At 37.7% G+C, this 25,149-nt stretch overlaps 1 protein-coding gene across 1 annotated transcript in view; it reads left to right on the top strand.

The window, feature by feature from the left end:
• MAN1A2 (mannosidase alpha class 1A member 2) overlaps positions 1 to 25,149 on the top strand; it is a 134,302-nt gene that overhangs the window by 35,349 nt on the left and 73,804 nt on the right. Inside the window, exon 3 of the mRNA XM_039717890.1 lies at positions 9,207 to 9,303. Within this exon, the coding sequence (XP_039573824.1) occupies positions 9,207 to 9,303 (97 nt within the window). The remainder of the gene's footprint in view (positions 1 to 9,206; positions 9,304 to 25,149) is intronic.

Here is a 25,149-nt window from a genome sequence, read left to right as displayed (position 1 = left end):
ATTCTGCTCTGTTCCTGTGTGTCATAGCTTTCTGGTTAAAAAAAAAAAAAAGGTGGAGAAGACATTTAAACAAAAGTTATTGTGAAATGGACATCCAGGAAGTAGAGGCGCCAGAGTTAAAGGTCATTGAATAATAGAATAGTTTGGGTTGGAAGGGACCTTTAAAGGTCATCTAGCACAACTTGAAATTCATTTGTGACATATGACACCTGTAGAAAGAGTTAAGTTTGGATGCTTTGCACAAGTGAGGAACAAGTCTGTCTGGGAAGCTGGGAATGTTCTGACTTGAGTTCTTTTACCAGTGAACTTCCCTCAGCAAAACTTTCCATTTATCCTCTTTTAAAATTAGAGTTGTAATATGTTGCCTATTTGAAGAGAAGGTAGGAAATTAATTTATTTAATATTAGTGGAGGCAATATCAGAAGTACTTACAGATATGTGCCAAGAAGAAAAGTGATTAAAATGTATTTTCATCATAGCCTCTGGATGATACTCAAGAGGCTGCTAATACTGTTGGGAAGTAACAGGCTGTTTTATAAGCAGCAAAACTTACAGTTTCCTATGGATTTTTGACCTTTATCCCATTATACCACCCTCTGCTGATCATGCACTTGTTGATGTGAATATCCTCTTACCTTCCTGTTTGACTGCATGAATTGCAGTGTGTTCTGTGCCTTCTTTAGAGCTACTGGTGTGCTAAATGCTGCCCCCTGAATGCATAAAGGATTGAATTATAACTGCTTTTGTCTCAGTCAGGGTACCAATTTGTGTCGGTCTGCCTTATCTAGCCACAGATATTTTTTCTTTTCCTCAACACAAAAAGTAGAGTATCTGGTTCCTCCAGCTCTTTAAAATCAAGTGTGAAATTAGAAAATGGATTAAAAGGCTACTGTCAGTGTATGTGTCAAATGATAGATGTACAGACAGCAAGATTGCATAAGCCTCATTCTTTTAAGAAACTGGGCTAAAAATAGTAAGTGTCCCTTTACCTGAGTTCTAATTTGTGTGCTTATTGAGAAAAGAGCTGTGTAGAAGAAAGAATTACTTAATCATCCAGAGATCTTTTCATGCTGCCTCAGTCCTCTTTTCATAGTTCCTATTCATACAACTTTCAGAGCTAATCTCATTTATTGTTTCTAATTGCAGTGTTTCTGATCTAGCCAAATAGGCTGTCTTCTGTGACTGAGGGACTTTTTTTTTTTAAATCTAAAACCAGTTTAGAACAATTTCATTATTGCTGACATGTTAGTCTTTGTTTCCTTGGTCAAATTTACTTGGACTTCTAGTTGGTTGCAACATCAGTTTGTAATAATCTATGCCTGTTAAGGGTTTTGCATTGTATTTTGTAGCTAACTTCTCCTGACTTGCATTCCTTCAGTTTCTTCCTGAAATAATTATCCTACATAATTATTATCACCCAACTTTTTCAGTGTTTAAGGTAACACTCCCTGCAGTGTGAATGTTTGTATAAAATCCATACACACACATTTTATATATGTGTGTGTATAGAAATCTCTTTGCATGTATACATGTGTATACACACACACACATTGTTTATTAGTTGGTTTTGTTTGCACACTATTTGCATTCTCTGTGTTCTGGGTTTTCCAAGGTAATTTGACAAGTTGAGAACAGGTAAGTTGGCTTTCAGTTAGTTTCGCTACACTCTTTTAAAGCTTGTCTTAATTTTATTGAATTAGTGAAATCTGTAAATTAAGGATAAAATCTTTTTGAGTGAGCCTGTTGGTAAACTAGTTTTCCATTTATATATTGGAATGAATATTGTTCAATTGGCACTTTGGCCAGTACAGGCATGTTAGGAGTGGCCCTGAACAAAGCTGTGCCCCAGCTTGTTGGAATGATTTTATAAAGGACTCATTTTACATTTGTCAATCATTTATGTCTGTGAGAAACTTTGCAGCTTGGTGTATTTATTTTACTGGAATAGAAGAATGGAAATAAAACTCCTAGTGTGTGGCTTCATTTGCAATATTTCTGCTGCACATCCTGGATATGTTGATTTGATTCGTTACTTAAAATGTGCTACTCATGAAGAATGCAAGTTTTTGTTTGAGGGTATTTTAAAAATGAATCAATTTAGTCAAGTTGTGGAAATTACAGAATTCTCCAGTGGTCATGCAGTATTGGAAGCATGTTAAAAATTCAGGAAGGCGTTCATTATTAAAGATGTCTTTTTCCAGACCATTGTGAGAAGAACTTGTCTTTCAACAATGAATTAGCACATTTGCAGTATTTAAAACTCATAAATGCAAATTAAAATCAAAGAAATACAGAAGTATTTAACTTATCTGATATTATCACCAAACAAAAATGAGCAAAAACTCCAGGTAAATTTCTTATCTTCAGAACTGGGTAAATCAAAAGACTCCATGAAATCTACTTGACCTTACCACTATTTTTTTTAAAAAATTGTATTTTTTATGCCATTTATTCCTGTGAAACAGAGGTGCTGGTAGCAAAAATCATGAATTACAACTAGATTGAAGAGATCTCTGTTTTAAATTACACATGATCTATTATACAAGTGACAATAGGTGTGTTTTCAGCTATGGAGATTTCGATTGGAAAGCCAGAGCATTCTGCTATGTTCTTGTTAGTCATCTTTACATAATTTCTCCTGTAGTCCCCTCTGTTTGCTGGAGCAGCTCCATAGAATATATGCCAATGTGTTTTTAACATGCAGTTTTCCTGATGTTGCTAGCTCTCAAGTATTGATAGTAATGATCTCATTGATACACAGAGTGAGCTACTGGTAGTTGATGTGTAACCTGTCACAGTGCATTCCATTAGGACAGAGACCATCTGCATACGATACTGAGCTACCTGAAACTCCCTACAGTTCACTCTAATTAGTTTGCTCTGAGGTTTGGATTCCTGATTTGCATCGCTGGCATCTATTCTTATTTTCTGCTTTGTTACCACAGGAATAGTGGCTAACAAGGCATCTGTTTTTGAAAGGGATTCAAGGGAAAACCAGAGCACTGCAGAACCCTGTGCCTGCTGAATGAACTGCAGATTGCCAGAAACCAGAACAGGGAATAGAATCATGGAGCATATGGATATGTATGATGTCTTGCTCTATTCCAAAGCCATAGAAGATCCCCAAAAGAGTCAACAAACATGTGAACAAGGGAGAGATAGTTGGATGTATAGTTTAAAAACAATATTTGGCAAGGTTTACTCTAATAGGTGTTGAACTAAGCAGCCATGGGGTGGAGGATAGTTTCTGTGTTTGCCTGGAAAAACTGGTTAGAAGGCAGGAAATGGAGAGTACAGATAAATATTGCTGGAAGCCACAGAGGACATGTGCTGGTGATCCATGCTCTAAATTATACAAATGAATTATTTAGAGTTTAAAAATGGGTGAGTAGTGGTATGACAACTTTGCTGCCAATGTGAAGAATTGCAGAAAAACCTTATGGGACTGAGTGATAATCTCTTTTTTTTTATTTCTCAGCTAAATGTAAAATGATGCATATTGGGGCTGGAGATGGAGAGATTCCAACTTCATGCTAAGTATGAAAAGCTGTGAGGTGACTTAGTACACTTGAGAATGAGAAATTGTGTTTTTTATAGTTCCTTGGAAATGTCACCGTAGTGCTTAACAGCAGACAGTGAGCAGATATTCAGCATTTCAGAGAAGGAGAAGAAAACAGATGAGGTTCTTTACCTCAGCCGTGAAGCTCAGGTGCCCCTGTATCTTGTAAGCTTCATGTAGTTCTAGTGTTTCAGCTTCAAAAAGGATAGGGTAGAAAACTGACAGGGGTGCAGGGCTAAGCAGATGATGGCTAAGCTTAGACTGATGCCTAAAAGGACAAGACTGGAAGAAAGGAACTTCTCTCTCCTGGCTGACGTGCAATTGTGGTTGTTTACAAAGATGATCTGAGAGGCTCTGCTTTTCTAAACAACACAGCAACAAACAATCTTGTGAATACTCTTGAAACCATGATGATGCCCAAGGTAAAAAATACCTGCATCATCTTGGATTAAAAATATTTACTTTCTTGAACATTTTTGAGCAAGGATCACTGCTGCAAGCTCTCCAAATTTACGCTCTGTACATCTACCGTTCTGAAGGATTTTCCTATGTAATTTCATCAGGCATCTGAGGCTTCAAGTATGTAATGCCAGAAAAAAGTGTTTCCCACTTTGCATCCATTTGATAAGTGTTTTTGTTTTATTAATGGATTTGCTACCAGATTTGACAGTAAAAGAAAACCCAGTGTTCTGTGTGTGTTAGGAACATATTCCAAACAGACTTTTTCAGTGACAGTGTTTAAAAATGCATGACAGAGGCATGAACTGATGCCTGAAATAATTTCTTTTGAGATAGAGCTCCCAGAAAAAATTAAAAAAAAGTATGCGTTTTCTAAGTTTTATCAAAAATCTGAGTATACAAGGAAAATAGAATTATTTTAAATTAATTTCCACCAGTAGGAAAATGGTTATTAATTTTTAATCTGCCAATTGGACAGTAATTTTGTCTAGTAAGTTCTTGGTTAATTTTAAAACAGAGTTTGAAGGTAGTTTATATAAATCTCTCAAAATTGTATCCTTAAGCAGAATACATCACTTTGAAAGCAAAACCTATTTGCTGTCTGTTATGCATTTTTCTCATGGAATGGCAAGAACCAGTAAATACAGCAATTTGCCAGAAAATTGGTTCTTTTGCTTGTTTCTCAGGACTTCTACTTTGTTTGCCAGTTACCTGTCCTGTTTTTAAGACTGGAAAGGGGTTTTTGAACCAATCCTTACCTTGAATGACTGTATTTGACATGCTTCTGTAGTGGTAGAACTTCCTTACAACTCTCTTTTCAATAATTGTAGCCTTTTTTATTGTTTGTCAAAAGACATCATTGCCACTTTGTCTTTATAAAAATTATAAAAATCTGACTGCTTTCCCAGTGACTGTAGGGGATTAGATCCCATGAACATGTTCTAAAGAAAGCAAAACCAACTAGATAATGGTGTACTTACAAAAGCAGTTTCATTTGGCATGTCTTGCTTCTTGCTTTTCTGTTTGTCTTGCAGCAGAGTCCAGATTTTGTTTTTATAGAATTACCAAGTTGTATTTGCAGCAGCATCTTGCTGGTTGTTATTTCCATTGCATCCCATAATAAACATTTTCAAGATTAGGATGCAAGAGACCAATACTACTTACAACAGCAGTTTCATTTGGCATGTCTTGCTTCTTGCTTTTCTGTCTTGCAGCAGAGTCCAGATTTTTTTTTTTATAGAATTTCCAAGTTGTATTTGCAGCAGCATCTTGCTAGTTGTTATTTCCATTGCATCTCATAATAAACATTTTCAAGAATAGGATGCAAGAGACCAATATTCTATGAATGATTTTGCTTTCAAAAGCATGATCTGTCATTAATGGTGTAAGTAAAAAGTCTGTTGCCAAAACTGCTTGTTCTCTGGTGGCCAGATTGCAAGATCTATATATGACGTGCCCAAGCTCCAATCCTTTCCTGCCACAAACTGCTATCAGGTATGGAAATTTCAGCTATGGAAAAGTGTGTCTTGTGTTTTCCACACTCGTTGATCCATGCTTGTAATTTTCATTCTACTGATCCAAAGGTAGTTCCTTAAGGGCTGGGTATGTTTGTTTTGCAAATAGTTTTACCTTCTTGCTATTATCTGTAGTGCTAATGTTCCAATCAGTTCTGAGACTTTCGTGTCCTCTTAAAGACAGAGCTTTGCTTTAGGAAAAGCCTGTCTATCCCTGCAGCTATTCTTCAGCATTTCCAATGTGCACTATGCAAACACTGCCTAGAGTACCTATAGAAATAATTTCGTTTTTTTCCAATCAGGAGTTCATGTTGTTTGTACTTTCTGAGCCAAAATGCCATCCTCTGTTAAATTTTGTAGCTGTCAGAGGCATCTGTCTTCTTGTGTCTCTCCAAAGCTTTTGTGTGCACAGCTGCTCCCAATAGTATACATGTTCTGTCTATAGTACAACATGCTACCTGTTCTGGCAGTAACAGAAACCTCCATGTTGTTACAAGATCTCTTGGCATATCACCCTGACAAAACTTCATACTCTATGCAGGAGCTCTGGGGCTTCTCACTTGCATGAAATGTGCAGCTCTCTGCTGACATGATATCATGAAGTCTGCTTGCTTTGTGGGGGAGGAAAGCAGTGAGTTGAGTGCCAGAGTAATGGTCAGGGTTCATCTGGAACAAATCAGTTGGCTGCTTAGTATAATAAATTACTCTCAAGGACTTAAAACACCATATTCTTAGTGTTTGGGGTAGGCAGAGGGGCAGGACAGACGTGTTTGTGGTTACCAAAGTAGCTTAGTCTCCTCAAAATATGATTTCTTGTCTCTGTTTTAGTTGATGCAGTCAACTGTGTGTTAGTCTCTTGTGTTCAAGAGACTTTCAGGTCTCACTACTGTATTCTTAAGTTACTTCTGCATTAATTCATGCATCCATTGAAATGTACTCCTTTGCAGTTTCTATCTTAATAAAGTTTTCTTAGGATAAATTATGTATATAGAAATTTCTTGTGTTGCATGTATTCTGTTTTAGCCCTTTGTAATTTGCATACTTTTTTTTTGGGTTTCTTCAGAATGAAATATTCTGTAATAAATTATGCACCTTCCCCCCAGAAGCACAGCGAATTAGGACAGTGAAATATTCCACAATTAACATTCTGCTGTGAGGAAACAAGTTGTTCTTTTTCTGGACTTAGCTAGTTTTGATCTGTTCTGGTATTTGCTATACCATCAGATTTTTACAAAAGTAGAATGTCAATGGCTATTTGATTCTCCTTCATGAAATATTTATTTGCGACATCCAAAGATCTCGGAAGCCCAGTTTCCCTTATCTGCAAGCCATTTGGTTGGATCTGCCATGTCATGGTCACATGTTGTTCAGTCATCTCTCTTTTATAAACACAGAGAATGCACTGGTCAGTCTTTAGTTTCATCCTCTAGTTCTTTCTAAACCTTTAAGTCTGTTTTCCCAAGTAGTGTTTTTTAGGACTGGCAGGCTGCAGGTTAGAGCTGAACCCTTCACAGAAGCCTTGACTGTCCCCAGTCCTTAAGTCTACCCTGACTAGATAAAGCCTAAAGTAGCCCAGAGAGATCCCATAAGTGATCATGCTTTGAGCAGGAGAGGCATCCTGAGGTTCCTTCCCATCTGAATGATGCTGTGAGTCTTGATTTTATGATACTAAGTTAATGAACAATTTTACATAGAAAGTTGTAGGTTCATTCTGGATAACATTAGTGAGAGCTCTCAGAGGAACTTCTGTGCTTACTGCCTGTGACCAGGTTTTTATTGGATTTGTCCCGCTGCAGTTTTCTTACCCGTCAAGAGAGGATCCCTTTACCTGTCTCATCTTGTTTTTTCAATAGCCATGAATTGGCCAGTTTGCTAAGTGCTGTGAAGACACTAAGGAGTTTGTGAATGCTAGGGAAATGGCTTTTCTCTCCTCTTTTAATATATTTGCATCCTCTTTTTCTTACACTGCTAGTTCATGAACTTCTTCCTCACTTCTAGAAGAAGTTCTAGAGTATTGTGGCCTAATCAGGTATCAAAATCAATGCAAATACTAAAAGCAACATGTGAGCTGACTTTGACTGACAAGTGGCAGGAGTGGGACTGGCATCTTGAGAAGGGCAACTGTGCTTAGGCTGATGCCAGTTTAACACAGAAGTGCTCCCCAGCTTCTTGGGCCAGTGTGTGGGGTTCAAATTTATTGTCTAGGCAAGAGTTAACTGAGCCATGGGAAATTTGGAGGGAGCTTACATTTAAAGGAATTACAGCTTTGTAGTTTGGATAGGAATCTCTTGATGGTTGTAGGGAGAACAGAGACTTTGTTTTCCATGTCTCAGAAGGCAGTTTAGATGCAGTTTGAAAGATTTGGGATTCTTGGATGCTGACTTCCACTAAATGTTGAATTTGGTGGGAGGAGGGATCTGAGATGTAGTAAGAGGAGAGATGTGAGGTAGTGCTGGGAAGGCAGCTGGCTGCACCTCGTCTTTTAGCCAGCATCTGCTTGTTCCCCCACATTTTCTGTGAGCATGGTGACTCTGATTAAAATAAGAAAATTACAGTCATGTAAATCATAGTGAAAACAGATTGCCTTGCCTCAGTTTCTAAAAGGGTTAGTATTGTTCACATAGTTTATCCTCTTAGAAAGCATTTATCAAACTTGTGAAAATCATGATTTTAAGTCCTATACATTTTCTTGGGGTTTTTGTTTATATTAACACTATTTTAAATATAAAATGAAATTTGTATAATGTTATGGATACAGATACATGGCTGTTATTCTAAAGTTTTTTTCTTACTTTTCTTGTGTCTGGAGCAGTCAATGTCTTTTGATGTCTAATTTCTTCCTCTTATTTGCTTTTATCTATTTAGGTACTAATAATATTTACTTATTTAAAACTGCATTCGCTTTGCAATTTGGTGGCTGCTGAATTTCCAACAAGTAAGGAGTTAGAAGAGTTTTAGCAAATTCATGAAAGTATTGCTTAGTGGCTGATGTGCACAACTAGTTAGCAAGACCTTCTGGGATTTTAGAGGCAGTTTTCTTACTAGCTGGTGGAAATATATATTAAAAAGCTAAATGTTTTGTGTAGTAAATATTAATAAAATGATACTGCTTTGTTCATTATGCTTTCTAAAAAGCAAAGCTTTTGGCATTTCTTTTGGTAGAGGCTATATGACAGTACATCTTTGTTAAGTAGGTGTTGCTAATGAGAAAGCTGTTATACCTTTTGCAAAATTGTTTGCAAAATTCCTACTTGGATGTACCAGTGTAAATAAATCCTTTTTATGCTTCAGGTATCAGTAGATATATTTTTCTTTTAGTTAGCATCTTAAGACATTCGCCAGTGTTTTACAGCAGTTCCTTACACTTAAATGCATTCCTTATCCTTACATTCTTAAATCTATGTGCATATATTAAAGGAAAAGAAAGAACAAGAAAACGACCTAATGCAGAGCATTAGGCTCTTTAGCTCAAGTCAAATAGACTTGAAATTTTTTCCAAATGTATTCATGCTGTAAAATCTGATTTCTGAAACAGATAGAAGCAGTGACAAAGTAATTAGCCAGTATGCTGGGATGCTTGTGAAAGATGAAGTCTCAAATAAGGAGTAAAATATTGTATTCATAGAGAGTAGTTTTATAATGTAATCAAATCCTATTTTTTTCCTGTTTCTTAGATGATGAAGCATGCCTGGGACAATTATAGGCAATATGGATGGGGACATAATGAGCTCAAACCAATTGCCCGGAAAGGACATTCCACCAACATATTTGGTAGGCTATATTTTCTGGTTTGTTTGTGATATTTTTTTTAATATTTCTGTCCATGTATCTTCTTTGAAAGTCTACCCAAACTTTCTAGCAAACTCTGTTTTAATAAAGAATCTTTCAAAGTGTGAGCGACAGAAATGTATTATTTCAGTGGTATTTCATTAAATTACTTTATTGACCTATCTTTTTGGGAGTAGTATGTTCTTATTGTTGCAGAGGCTAAGCTGTGTCTATGTGCACTGATGCTTTGTCTGTGTGTACATATAAATGAAAGTCCTGATGCAGTGGTGGGTATTTTTTTGTTATATTTTGAGATGCAGTGAGTATAAGTGTGTTTGGTTGGTGTTTTTTTGTTTTTGTTTTTGTTTTTTTTAACCCACCTTATATTGTCCATATCTTTGTGTTTAGTTCCATGAGAATCATGGAACAGTTTGAGTTGGAGGGAACCTTTAAAGGTGATGTAGTCCAACCCCCCTGCCATGGGCTGGGACCTTCCATGAGCCCAGGCTGCACAGAGCCCCATCCAGCCTGGTGCTGAGCATTGCCAGGGATGGGGCATCCACAGCTTCTCTGAGCAGCCAGTGCCAGTGCCTCAGCAGTGGTGCTTAGCTTGCAGAGGCTAAGCTGTGTCTATGTGCACTGATGCTTTGTCTGTGTGTACATATAAATGAAAGTCCTGATGCAGTGGTGGGTATTTTTTTGTTATATTTTGAGATGCAGTGAGTATAAGTGTGTTTGGTTCTTTGTTTGTTGTTTGTTTTTTTTTTTTAACCCCCTTATATTGTCTAGATCTTTGCGTTTAGTTCCATGAGAATCATGGAACAGTTTGAGTTGGAGGGAACCTTTAAAGGTGATGTAGTCCAACCCCCCTGCCATGGGCTGGGACCTTCCATGAGCCCAGGCTGCACAGAGCCCCATCCAGCCTGGTGCTGAGCATTGCCAGGGATGGGGCATCCACAGCTTCTCTGAGCAGCCAGTGCCAGTGCCTCAGCAGTGGTGCTTAGCACAGGGCAGGGAGAGAGTGGGCTGAAGGGAACACTGCAGCAAAAGGCTGCTTCCATGACAGAAGGGCGTTTCTTAGGTGGGGGGACAGCATTGTGTAGTACTCTTAGATACTTTGTTATCTTGTACGTAGGCACTGCCTTAAGTTTCCCGAAGAAAATATCTTCTGAACCTTACTGTAATTTAGTTTTATGTTATGATTAATTGATGGCTTTCGTTTATATTTTTTACAGCTGCTGAAATTGGATTTGACAGGGAAAAATCTTTAATTTCACCTTTATGGTCATGTGGTCTTTGCTACTTGCAATTCTGTTTCTTAATTTGTCATGTGTAATTGTAGATTAACCTTGGTTTGTAACCCAGACTCTATGAAGTAAGTTTTTTCCCTTCATGTGGCAGAAAGACATTTTTATGATGTTTGTTTTTAATGTGACTGACATGATATTTTGAAGCAGTTATGAATTACAATTTCACTGTAGTCTTTTTCTTCCATTCCTCCTCTGCTTACTTCTAACATGTCTGCTAATGAGTCTGGAGGATTTATGCTTTTTTTTCTTGGAATGATTATTCTTTGGAGTGCTTATTTTTGAAATTTTGGCATTGCTTTCTGAAAGAAATTGCCGTCCTTGTCCATGCTAAAGTTTCTGCTCCTCTTGTTCCATCTGACTCTAGCAGCCAATGCCCTACATGTTTGTCCTTTTAAAATCCTGATGCTATTTTGTGCCATTTAGTTTTTAGCCAAATCATGTCATGATTGCTCTATTCAAGGCTATTTCATATGAAAAACTTCTCTGAAACACATAATCTTCAGCATATATCAAGTCTAAAATAGAATCAGCAATTGTTCATTTGGTGGATGGTTGATGGGGGGGATGTGTGTGTGGAAATTGGTCTTTGTCAAGGACTGTCTAGGCTGTATTGTTATTCCAAGCTCTTTACCAATCTCTATTACCCCTATTGACACGATTCCCAGCAGTATTTGCCTTTATAGAAGGGTTGCTTAATTTTTTTTGAAACCTCATGCTACTTTTAATAAAAAGATGCTCAGTAAAATCTGTTTTTATTATTCATCTCAAAGATGATTTGATCCAAACTATTTTCAGCCATTACTGCAATCTGCTGTGCTTCCATTTCAATTCCTGGCACGTCTGTGGGATCCTGCTAGGAGATGGTATCGCTGGTTGAACGGCAGCCCTTTGCATGAATCTTTGGGAAATCAGGTCTGCTGATAACTCCCAAGTGAGGTTAAACACGATTCAATTTAGAAGACAAATAAGTCATTAGTCTTCCCTGTTGGACTCCACTTTTGTCTAAAGCAGTGTATATCTGTATCTATGCCAAGGAGAACACAAGTGTTTCTAACATTGCAACATCTACTAGGTTTCAGTCTGGGGTCAGAGAGGAGGTGGCCTGCTCTGCTCTTATAAATCTTAGTTTTGAGTAATTAAAAATATAAGGAAGGATAGACTTTATAAACTTTAAAGCAAGATGCTCTATGCCTCACTGAATCATGCCAGCAAGAATGTTTATGGGCTTCCTCAATTATTAGTTTGACTTTTATGACAAAACACAGTAGATTGCTTTAGTTGGCCTGCAGCAAGAAACTCGCAATTGCCAGTCTTTTTGAGATGTCTGACTGTAAATTGTAAAGGAGAGTCTGCTAAAAAACTTTCAAACTTGTAGTCGGGCAGTATCTTGAGTAGCACCTCTTCCACAGCTGGGTCACTGTATTAGTAGCATGGTACTGCTTTGGGAAAGTATGACTGGGAGTGGGTATGCTTTTAAAGATATTTACATTTAGATGATATATGAAACAAACCTTAATAGGTTCTCTCTTGGTGAAACGGGGTGATAACTGCTTTTGAAAAGGCAGGCATTTATTCCTACCCTGTAAAATGAAATATAAAAGTCAAGGAGAAAGTACAGCAGAGAGGTGTAAATTTTCTTTCCAGTTTAAATTTTTATTTGCAGCACTGCTGAAGGTTGTAGCAGCTAAGCTAAAAAGGAAAAGTTGGCCTTTTTTGGTGGACTGCTTAAATTGGTGAAAAAGTTGATGGGAGCTGCAGGGTCTTGTTGCAGAGGGGGTTTGTGTGGGATTTCAGTCAAGTTCTCATTAGAACACAAAGGGTAAAGAGGCTGATGGAAAATGGTGCATGTAAGATAATGAGCAAGCACAGCAAACACTGAGCTTGCTTCAGGAGGGTTTCTGATTTTAGCATGAACCAGAGTAGTTGATGGTATTGTTGGGTTCTCTTCCTGTAATGAAATCTGACTGGATTTGCTTTTGAGGATGTGAGTAACCACCTGGAACATGCTGTTTTAAGATGATGTGTCTCTGCACTTGTTTGATGACCCACAGGTGAACATCTCCTGAAAACACAATCAAAATCATTCAGTCCTGATATGCTTCAGAATTTTAAACTGTATGTGTTTGTATCCAGTATCATATGAACTAATTACCATAGCATAAGCTGTAAGGATACTTTATTGTGAGTTAAATTGAGTAGTTAGTACTAGTTAGTTTGCATCAGTCTTCAATCTCTGTTTTTCTAAAATATGTTTATTTGAGAACCTGAACTACTATAAGGAACAATATAAAGAAAATAGATAATGCCTGGGCAATTTGGAGCACTGTCCTCACCAAAACTAGAAATTGTAGACTGTCATCTAACATGATGCTTTCAGAAATGAGAGTTCTGACATTGGTGATGTGTTTTATTTTGTTGTTTTGGGGTTGTTTTTTGGTTTGTTTTGCTAATTTTAATTATCTAAAAGTAAAGTGAAGATGGGCAGTTTGTCATATAATAAGTACATGGCAAAGTACTGATACAGCTCTTGCAAAATTGAAAACTTCCCGTATGACTAGCAGTGCACTTCTAAACCTTGCATTTGGGTGTATTCCGTCTAGAGATGAACTGCTTTATATGATCTGGTAATCCAAATGCATATAATCCGTAGACAGTTATATGTCTAGATGTGTTTTGAAGGGTGTGAAAAGAATTTAATAATGATAAAAAGTTTTAAAAGTGTAGAAGTTGTGGACACTTGTATATACACATCCCTATTCTCATGCACAAAGATATAATAAAGCCATTATTTGGTATTTTGTCACACTAGAGCTGTCTCATGCATTGATAGTGCTTTCATGCCTCTCCTGTTCTATCACCTCACATGCCACACAAACAGCCAATTTAACCTGAGCTGCCTGCCAGCTCTCTTTGGGATCCTGTCTTCTAAGGGGGAAGAGACAATTGTCAGTAAAGTCACATTGTGGTTGCATTTATGGTATCTGGTAGAGCCCCAAAACTGCAGTGCAGTGCCTTATCTCTTCCTTAAAACTTGACCAAATAAATCTGTCCTCTCTTTTATGAGGAATTTTTGTCTGGCATTTTAAGTGTCATTGGTGGACGAGATATGTCCAAGGGAATAACTCAAGGATTCACCCGGGGCCGTTCATGTGCTGGATATTCCCTGATATACCAGTGGACTGCTTGGTTTGTACCACATCACTGAGCACGTCCAGCCTCAGCCTGTTGCTGCCAGTGCCACTGATGCACCCTGGTGACACGGGGAAAGCTGCTGAGGTGACTGCCCAGTGCTGCAGCAGTGTAGGGAGCTCCTGCGGCAGCTCCTCGTGTTGCTAAGCAATGGAGATCTGACAGTGCATTTCTCCCTGTGCCGGGCAGCAGGAGCAGCAAAACTCCCAAAGAAAATGCATCTGTCGCACTGCAAGGATGGGAGGCTGTTGCAAAAAGGAGCTGAGTCAGGCACAGGAGCCTGCTTTTCCAATACTTCTGACAAAGCCTGGGAGAGCAATGTGATTTCTTTCTCCGCTTCGTGATTCCTGAAGTGAGAGGTGGAATATTTCTTCTAAGCACTACACGAAAACTCTGTAACAGATTTTTCATTATTACTTACCCCTGGAAATATTCATTAATTCATAAGACATCTCTGTTATCTGTCCTTGTAGCAGTTACTGAGCTGCCTGAGCTGCTCTGACGCTATCATCTGCAGTCACCTGATTAGTTGTAATTTACTTTTGAAGTTCACATTAATTGAGTGTCTGATTTAGTAAGCCTTTTATATTTTCTGGTTTGTTCATTTGTTTGGTTTTTAGCTGGCAAAATACCTGTTCATAAACGGTATGGAGACAAACAGTTTTGCTGGAAAGAAAATAGATGATACACTTTAAAGGCTGTGGAATGACCTTTTGAAAATATGGTGGAAAACTTCTTGTGTCTTCTTGCTGTAAAATCCTAATAAAAAGACAGATGGAAAACACAGCTTCTGCTTAACATCCTTTTTTTTTGCATGTGTTCTCTGAATCCATGTAGAGCATAAATCAGATGGAAAACACAGCTTCTGCTTAACATCCTTTTTTTTTGCATGTGTTCAGCCTCTGAATCCATGTAGAGCACAAAAAGGGAATATGAGGTAGATATGTAAACAAAAATGTTCTTGACTATATGTTATCTTGATAAACAAAAGCCTCCTCAGTGAGCAGTAGTTCTTATCTTTTAACTGTACGTGCACAAGTAATTTACTCATTATTGCCTTCTTCTGTGGCAAATGGAAGGGGAAAGAAAATCCATTCTTGCTAACTAGGGAAGAGAGGTAATTTCACAATGCAAATTTCAGCCTAATCTCTGTATTTCAGGTTCAAGTCAATTTTAAAATAAATGGAAATGGCCTTAAGACAGGCCTATGCATCTCTGTCCTCTGAAAACTCCATAATGAGTGATTACAGCAAGATAATGTTAAATATTATATGTGTATTGAATGTGTATTTTTTCGACCAGTAAGACGAATTTTGGAAAGATAAAATTTTGAGAAAGGGCATAAGTCTTGAGCTGCTGGCTTTATTTGAAACTAGAACAGTGTTCTAATATCACATGAAAAGTTCCTTCAGGTCAGATGACAGATCAAACACGATCGTTACTCAGTCTTCAAAAGTTGCTCACAGCAGGTACCTAGGGAAGACATGTAAGAGCAGGAGAAGCTCATAGTGAGCTTGTCTCAGAGTACTCCACAGCCTTACAGAAATTTGTGTAGTGCTCCTGCAGTCAGAGGCAGCAACCTTTATTTAATTGCTTCTAGTTTATTTTTCCTTGATTTTGTTCAAACTGCTTTGGAGTCTGAGCAACCTTAAGAGCAACATAATCCATTATGGGTAATTCCATAGTTTGATTTGATATTGGGTAGAAAACTTTTTCGTTTTCAAGTCTGCTTGCTGTCCTGGATTACTGGTTTTGATGTTGGAAAAAAAAAATTCCATTATTCATCTCTTTCTTGCCGTTCATGAGTTTGTAGAACTGCATATGCCCATAGCAGTGCCCCTGTTCTGCATGGAGGGTCTTGTCCTGTAAGCTAATTTCTTTTACTTACAGTTTTTCATACCTGATATGTTGTTATCTTTTTTCTTTGTATATTTTCAAGGTGGTGGTTTTAGGGTCTTTTTTGTTTTTGAGAGGAGAAGACTAAGACTTTTTTTCCATTTTCTGTTTTGTTTGCTGTTCCTTTCCTAATAATTGTATTCTCTGTCTTTTAGGTTGCTTGTTGAGTCTACAGAGTAGGGTAGCATTTCTGCACTAGCATTCCTTTTGGAAATCCTCATCCACTATATCCAATGATTTATTTTATAAATCTAATGTGATAAATATTTTCAGTTATTTAATATTTAAGCTTTTGTCCAAGCAATCATTTCAGTAGGATCCCACTGGTGATTTTACCTCACACTGATGGCTGTTTACACTTCTCATTTCCTATCTTTTAAACTATTATTCATCTGCACAAGAATAATTTTCTTTTACTGTGTGGCAGGTCAGTTTTCTCAGAGTTTTTGTTAAGGGGAGGTCTCACATCCCTTTTGTGTATGTTCTCTGTCGATATGCAAGTTCAGTTCTTAAAAAGACTTTAACATTGATGCTAAGACAAGACTTCCATCTACAAAATTTTTGACTTCTCCTTCTCCTTTATCTCATTTAAAGCTGTCTTCTGATTGATGCTGCCAATTGGGCAAATAGTGATTTTTTAACACTGTTTTGCCTCACTGCCATGTGTATCATGCTTATTCAGAATATAGTTGTTCTCTGAAACTTGCAAATTTGTGCAGACAGGATACAATCTGTCTGTGTGTTCCCTCTTAAGCGTTTTACAATACTGGTGCTGTAGATAAAAACAACTGCTTAGCAAGAATATTTTTTGAATGTCACTGATATTTCATCAAACTGTCACAAGTGTGCCTATGCATATCAGGAAAATTCACCACGAGCAGCTGTTGTCTTGTTCTTTTTAATAACAGAATATTCATACTGAATTCTTGTCACACAGTTTGTATTAGTTTGTGTACAACACAATTAGGGCAGTTGTACTCAGTGACTTTTTTAAGTGTCTGAAGCAATTATGTTAAATCCTATTCAGAAGATTGAAAATTCTGCTTTAACCAGAAAATCACACAAAATGGAACAAAAGGTTGCACAAATGCAAAGTGAAATTAGATAAACACACCTCATTTCTGTAACCTGCCTTGTAGGATAGTGAGGTAAACATGTGCATGAAATGGCAATGAAGAAATTAAGTCATACTAGAGTTCAGGGATGAGGCTCAGACTGAGAATTTTGATTCTTCCCAACAGCATTCTCTCCTGTTCGTCTCGTATAAACCAGATAGTTTGCTCTGAGGAAAAAAAAAAAGTTTCCTGTTGGAAATCTTTGGACTTAACGTTTATTTTGATTTGTGAATTATTTAAGTTGTGGGAATGCTACTCATGAATTTAAACTTTTCCTGTCCTTTGGAATTGAGAGCAGAGGGTATAATAAGGAAATGAAGATAAGGCTATGCAGTCTTGTTTTGGACAGTGTTAAAGTATGAACAGGCATGACAGCTGAGTAAGAATTAGCATTCTGAGCTCCAAAACTGAATCTACTGAGGACAACTCCATGGGCATGTGTGTGGTGAGGGAGTCAGGTGTGGGTGGGCTTTGCTGTCATCTGAAGCCAGCAGATGTACCAGGCAGCTGGAATTCAGGAACAGTTCAACCACGTGAGTGGGGCACTGTGCTTGTGCCTGATGCACTGATACTATTCACTCAAGTGCTGCAGCCTTTTGGTGAAGTTCTGTGGCTACCCCACTGAAAATCTTCTCCTCTTATGCTGTCCCATAGAAAATTTAGAATGTGGTTTTGGACCAAAGTGTGCGGAAGTGGCCCAAATATAAAGATAGAAAAGCTTATGTGCCATGATGGCTCTTAGGTGTTTGTTTTTTTTTTTAATGTGCCTTTTCCTACTGCCTAGCTGACAAAGTAATTTAGCTTACAATTATCTGTGAGAGATTGTATCTTGTCTTGGTAGACCTGTACTTAGCTTGCTTCATACATCAGGTCACACAACTATACTCAAGTCCAGATAACATCTTGTTCCCTTATTTACTATCAAATATTAATCTTGCTTTGCTTGCTGCGGTGTTTAACTGATTGCTGCCGGTGTTTAGGCTCTTAATACTTCCAGACCATCATTCACAGAAACCACCCTTCAGTCTTCCACTTCCTGTTTTCTTAAAATGGGCTTACTTCAGATCTATAATTTTGATTAGTTTTGATTGACTGCTTTGTGTGTGCAGCAGATTTGCCGTCACCATTCTCTTTTCACACGTTATTCTTGCTTTCTTTCTGACATGCTTCCATGGCCTCCTTTGTACTCAATGCCATCTTCTCTCCCTCTTTACTTTCCTACTCTGAAATTCATTCTATCCTTTCTCTCCTGACATCGTTGGCTTTTCAGTTATTACCAGGTCTTAACCTTCCACTAACTCAGATCATAGTTCCAGCATTAATCTTTATTATGGTCTGCACACAGTCCTCCTCCTGTGTACAGTAATAGAGTTTGGTCTTTGTGCTTAAAAATAAGAGAGCAAAAAATATGGAAGAAATTGGATAGAAATGTAGAAAATTTAAATGGTCTGAGGATATTCAGGCTTTGTACTATGGGGACTGTATTCAGCTCTTGCTTGCATGAATTTTGAATTAATTTGAAGGGCCGTATAAGATTTCGGGAGCAAAGTAAAGCAATCAAGTGAAGAGCAGATCAAGAGGAAGGTTTATTGCAGTATAGATTCTTAGACAAAGTTTTAAAATTCGGGTCTTAAGAGCATAGGTATTCAGGCAGCAGTTTGTTGATTATTAACAAATACCAGCAGGTCCAGTTTTTAATAGGTTCAAAGTCTAGCATACAATTCAGTGTTTTACTCCCATGACTTCCTCAGTTAGGAAATTAAGGAAAGCATTAAAGTAGATCATTTAATGTTATTTATATGCTAAAGTACTCTATTGTCTGGTACAAAACATTAAGACCTCCTTTTCATCTTGTCTATTATCAGCAATTTAACAGAACTAAGCAATCAACATGCTTATTTTTTTGTTCTGCTTTTTTAATTAGTCTAAAATGTTAAAGGCAATTGGTTTCTTCATGGATACTTACAGGCTTATTCACTGCATTTTATGACTGAGCTGAAATCATACACTGCAGTTTTGTATGAAATGTATAGTTTCATTGACTAATTTTGAAGCACTTGTTTTCTCAGTGAAATTAAACTCTCTTGTTCAAAAGTTTAATTAATTTTCTTAAACGTTATCTTGTTCCTCGTGAGTCATTAAGATATTTTGCAAGTGGTATGCTTCAGTAGTGGCAGCTTTATTGCCAGACTCTCATTAGAGATACAGAAAATTGTTGATAATTGTTTGCTTTTAATTTTCATGTTACATATTTTCATACCATGTCTCTAATTGTCTGTCACATCAAGAAATCCTGTTGCTACAATCTGAAAACTAGAATTATTTAAATCTTTTGGAATAGAAATTGGTATATTTTCTAATATATAGTGCAGTCTTGCCCAGTATGTATTTTTCGGCTGTTATGAATCTGGGCAGACAGGAATAACAATAACAAGAATATTTATTTTCCTTAGGATTGTAATAACTCTGTATTCAATGTCAGGCTGAGTTCATCAAGGAAGCATGTTCGCTCAGTTGCTGGGAATTAAAATTACCGCCTATGTGAAAAATAACTAAACTTTTACCTTCAGAGTGTGGGAGAGGTATGTTATATTTCTCCTTGGGGAGGCTTTACATCTCCTCTTTTGTTTCTGGAATCACTATGGTGGAAAAGGAGGATCTGCTATATGCTTGTGTACAGCCCAATGGTTGGGTTGCTCTGTCAGTAGTGCTGGACCAGTCTGAATTTGAAATCACCTGCTTTAGTGGAAATTTTTCTTAGAAATTACAGTGAATTATCCCCTGAGGCTTTGGTCCTCTTACATTCCTTTTGCAAGCTGATCCTACCTCCACCCCCAAGTAGCTACACCAGTAATCAAGCATATTCTGCACCATAAAAGTAGGTTCCACTAAATGATGTCTGTCCAGGGCCCTGCAAAAAAAAAAGAATCTGATATGAAACAGGCTGAAACCAATAGTATTGCTGGCACTATTAAGTAGGTTCCACTAAATGATGTCTGTCCAGGGCCCTGCAAAAAAAAGAATCGGATATGAAACAGGCTGAGACCAATAGTATTGCTGGCACTATCTCTGTTTGTATCTTATGGTTCTGTCAATCAGCATGATCATCCTATTGGCCATGGGAAGCTGTTTTGAGAGTGAAAGCTATTTTCTTGCATCTAGATCTCTGGTCTTTGCACATAACTAACTATGGATTCCAGCTTTTTATTGCCTAGGAAGATAAGTTTCTAGAGTATAAAGTAATTTATTTTGATTGCAGGGATGTCTTAACACAGAGATACTTGCTCTTTGTGTGGTGTAGAGACACTTGTCTTCAGTAATTGCCCAAATGCTTTTACTGTATCTAACTTCTTGTTCTTCCTCAGTCTTGCCAATTCTCTTAGCTTTCTTCAAAATGTAGCTGCTGATGATGTCTGCAAGCTATCCTTGCCAAGGAGAAGAGTCTTGATTCCTGTTATTTATTCCTGTGTGATTTTGTCACTGGTTTAGGAAATATGACAACCCTACCTTGATTGTAAAAGGACTGATGAGCATCCTGCTTTTGGACATGTCATCTGCTTTCTTTTCTGAGGAAAAATAAAATGCTTCCTTCTCAGTCACTGCTTGAGGTAGAAGAGTAGGAATGGTTACATGCATCTATTAGGCCTATTGATGTGACTTCTTTCTATTTATATGACTTCTTTGGAAGCAGAGCGGCCTCAGTAGTTTTCTACTTAGGCTGGTTTCCTTGTCTTCGTAGCAGCAGAGTACATTTTGGTAATGAGAGATCCATTTGAGTAGGCTGGATTTCCTTCAGGTTTGTTACTCCTCTAGCAAGTCTCTGGGTAAATGCCAAGTGTGTTGTAAGACACTCACACACTTGTGGTACAGAGGTGTGGGAGCACAGGCAGAGGGAGAAAGGTTGGAGAGAGAATTTCCTTCTTACCCTTACGCCTTCCCTGGCTTATTACTGTGGGGTGCAGAGGGGCAGGAAAGAGAAAGCCTTGATGCTGTGCAAGCACTGCTCAGCAATAGCAAAAATTCTGGTGTCTTTCCAACACTGTTTTAGTCACACATCCAAACCCCACAGCACCATACAAGCTGCTGTGAAGAAAATTAACTCTTCCCCCATGCAGACTTAGTATCCCTCCTCAACCCTCCACCTGGGCCAATGAAAGCCCTATGGAAGTGTTTTTCAAGAGAGATAATGAGATTTATGTGTGGTGTATACATGTTGAAGTAATGAGGAGGTATGGGTGAGATGTTAAATAATCAAGAGTTTCTGTGAAGCACCTATTTGATGATTGCCTTTCAGCTTAGTGCCTGACTTCAGTTTGTTGGGGCAGAGTTTTGTCATCTTGTTCCTTATTTAACTTGTCTATGTCTCATATCTTTAGTCTTTTCTGTTCATAATTGATCTATGCATAGTTGATGTATTAATATATTTTCTCTAGTACCTCACTGCTTATACTTTCTTCTGCTTCCACATAATAAATACACAAAGCAACCCTGAGCTGATATCAGACATTCTAAATCTCTACACCTTTTCTTGTGGTATAATGAAAATGGGCTATTTATTTTCTTCATATTCATTTTGTTGTGGAACACTTGACAACGATCTGTCTCCCTTGTACTTTGATAGTCTCTTGTGAGACTTTCAAATTGTACTAATAAGTCAGTTCTTCATCTAGTGCTTTGGCATACTGAAAGAATTTTAGATAAGAAGACCATTTTTCTTTTAGAGGCCTTGATATTTACACTTAGTCATATGATTTGCTAGAAATTTCAAACTGTAGTTTTAGAAGGAATTTACTTATCTCAAGAAACTGAAGTCTATATCTAACTACAAATTTGAATTACCATTTTGCAGTCCTCTGGAATAATACTTTTGCTTAATGAGAGTGTGCATGATTTTCTTAATAGTTCAACTATTTCACTGCTAAATTCTTTCCATTAGCTCATGATGGATGTTCTGTTTTATTTAGAAGAATGGGCATTGCATTCATTAGGCAAACTTCATTAAATTTGGAGCTCAATCAACTAGAACTATAATTATATGGAGAGGAAACTTCCTAATCTGACATTTTTAAAACGGAGCCTTTTTGGAATTGGTTATTATCTTATGCAACATGACTAGCTGAGCCTTTGTATTGAACAGAGGCAGACCCTGGGAGGAGTGCCTTCAGCAAGCAGAAGTGTTATTTTCTATTATAGTTTAATTGTTTTGTAGGTTTTTTTCACCACAATGAGACATCTGCTCCCTCTATATGTGGAGCAATAATAGACTGCTTGAGGTGGTAGCAAGAAGTGTATACTATAAACTGTTATCTCACCATTTAGGGTTACTTTATGGCGCTTCAAATGATACCTTCTGCAGTTTAATTCCTGGAAGGTTATCCCCTTGTCCTTTTGATCCAAAATTTATGGCTCTTGGCATGGCTGTGAAAGGAAAAAAAAGAGCATTCTGTATTATGAATGGGAAATTATTTAACTTTGTGACTTTAATAGTTTCTGTCAGCATCAGCAGGGGGAAACACCACTGCCTATCCATTTCTGCTTTACCTATAGCAGCACATGTGACCCTAGTGCAGGCTAGTGATTGGAACACTTGGTGTTTCTTCCTTCTTCAGTTTTCAGTCGATGCCTTGCTGGAAGTGCAGTATTTTTTAAGATGAAGACAGCTATTACAGTGTCACTGCTTGTTTTGGTCAAGCTGTAGATTCTGAAGAATTCCGTGGAAGCTCTTACTTAAGAACAAATTAAGAATGACATCCTTTCTACATAGTCCTTGAAGAAAGAAGCTGAGAGCTAATTTTACTCTCTGACCAATCATCACGTAGCCCACAAATGGTTTTAAGTTGTACCTGTTTTGTAGTGGAGCAGCCAAGGTGTTACATGTGGATTGTCCTCAGTGTTGCATTATTTTCAGTTCTGCCCTGTATTCTTGTAGGCTCGAGACTTCTGAGTGTAAGTTCTGCATTTTGGACTTTTCCACCTCAATGCCCATGAGGAGGGAATTAGTTTGCTTCCTGCTGTCTGATTGACACTAAAGGAAGAAGACTGGGCAGACAATCTGTTGCAAAATTTTGACTTGTCATCTCTTGACCTTTTGGAAACGTGTTCAGCCAAAAGGATTTGAAAATGCAAAGATTGCTCCCCTGAGTCTTCCTCAGGGAAGAAGTACTCGTGTAGAAAAAAGAAAAATTACTCAAATTTGGTTTGGAAATAGTCTGCTTATATGAAAAAAACCCCTAATATTATAGGTTGGGATGTATATGCTATCCTTAGGAGATTGGGATACAAAATAGTTGGACTCTCTGATGGAGTCTAGAAACTATAACCACACTGATTTGTGCCTCAAAAACAGGTGTCCATCACTGCTTAGGGAAGAGGCATATGAGAGCAGAAGGGGCTTTTCTCAGTAATGTTTTGTTGGACATTCATGGTTCTAGAAAAGATAAACATAAAAGGTGAAAGAAAGGAGTGCTAAAGGCAGCTGGAAGGAGGGCTTGAACAAAGTATTAGGGTATGGCCCAGACAAAAATCTCAGAGTGTGAGCCCATGCCTTTAATTGACTCTTAGGGACTAAAAGTGCTGAACAAGCTGGTTTTATTTGGCTGCATTTGCTTCGGTGTCTGCAAACAGTGCCAAAGGATCTGGTGTGAAAGGGCTTGTAGGCAATCCCTTTTGGGGACTGCTGGTTTAGGTAAGATCTCTGTATGTGGGGTTGAGGGCTCCCTTTCAACACAGTGATAGTGAAAGCAAATTTTTTGTCTGTATTTGGCAAGGTCGTATTGTTCAATCATTATGGGATGCACTGGGGAAACTTTGAACAGTTTTGATCAGCTCTGATGAAAGCTCTCTTCTGTTCTCTCTGAATTAATCAATTGGATTTGTTAGATGGCAAAAGTTATGTGTTTTTAAATATCCATGGCCTTCTTTTGTGGCTCTGCGCAAAAGAGAATTCCGTGAAAAAGGTTGTTTAAATTTGTGGTTTTGAAGATACTTTGTTGATGTCTGGCAAGTAGATATTCTTGCCCAGAACATACTGCTCTCCCATATTATTGACACTGGAGTGTGGTTCTGAGATCTCAAAAACTGTGGAAGATGGTATTGTGGTGTCTGAAGTTCTTTGGAGTAGGAGTGGGGAGGTAGGGTGGCGGACAATGGCATACCAGGCCATTTCCATGCAAAATGTTTTCTGCATCCCTTGCAAGTTGAAGAATACAAGAGCTTACTGATCTGATTATCACTGTGTTTAAGTTGGAAAGTTTTTACCTTTTGAAACTATTGCAAGAGGAACTTCCAGGATTTCCCTGGACTTTTGTATCCCTATTAGTTCAAACACTGTGTGTATCTGAAAATTTTATCAATGTGACTTAAATAAAGGAACAGAAATTACTTTGAGCGTGTCATGAAAGCTGTATAACAAATTCTAACTTTATGTAAAAAAAATACTTTGTCAGCTGGTACTGAAGGTAGTCCTTGTGTGTGGTTTTATTTGCATATTTTTGAAGTGATAAATTAGATAACTGTCACATTATGCTTTTGAGAAGGTGCTAGGTTAAGTGCAGTGCTGTGGCTCTGCTCAAAGCAACCTCCACTTTAGCATAAGCTGTGGAATTTGTCATTTGGCTGAAGGCGTTAAATCTTACAGTACTTGAGCACCCCAGTGAATACATTTCCTGAGAGTTAGAGGTATGGCTGGTGGACAATTTGTCAAAGGATTTGTTTTTTGATTAGTCTTGCAAAAAGGTAGCGTGTCCCAATCTGTACTTGAATTTTCTTAACAAACACTGCCAACTTCAGGCTTTCCAAATCTAATTGAAATTAATTAAAAGCGATGCATGGCTATTCTTTAAAAATTAGTTGGTGGTTACTTTGACATGCATATTGTTGTGTTTAATTTTTATTATTTGGGGAAAGAAGTCCCTGAAAATGGAATTAAGCTTTCTCAGTCATTTAGATGTGTGAAAGAAACACAGTGGGGATGATGGCTTCATTCAGTTACTGTTATATTTGAGGGGAAAAAATATAGCTCTAACCATGTGAAAGTCTGGAATGGATTAATAAAAACTACCAAGCAGGAACACTGTGCTGTAGAGATTCCCATTATGGGTGGAGAGCACATTAAAAGAACCCTAAAATGGACTTGTCACTAGTGTCCTTAAATTGCTAATCAGAGTTTACCAGAATTTATATACGAGAGCGCACTGGTGTATAGATTACAGGTATGAACAGTGAAATTTGCCTACTTTGTTGGTGCACAGGAAGTTTTAAACACTCCATGAAAACAGATAACTCATTATGATTTTGGTTTCCTTATGAACAGTGAAATTTGCCTACTTTGTTGGTGCACA

Source organism: Passer montanus, unplaced genomic scaffold (genome assembly GCF_014805655.1).
Source record: "Passer montanus isolate IOZ18808 unplaced genomic scaffold, ASM1480565v1 scaffold39, whole genome shotgun sequence".
NCBI lineage: Eukaryota > Metazoa > Chordata > Aves > Passeriformes > Passeridae > Passer > Passer montanus.
Note: the sequence above shows the minus strand (reverse complement) of the source record. Positions and strands in the feature narration are given on the sequence as shown.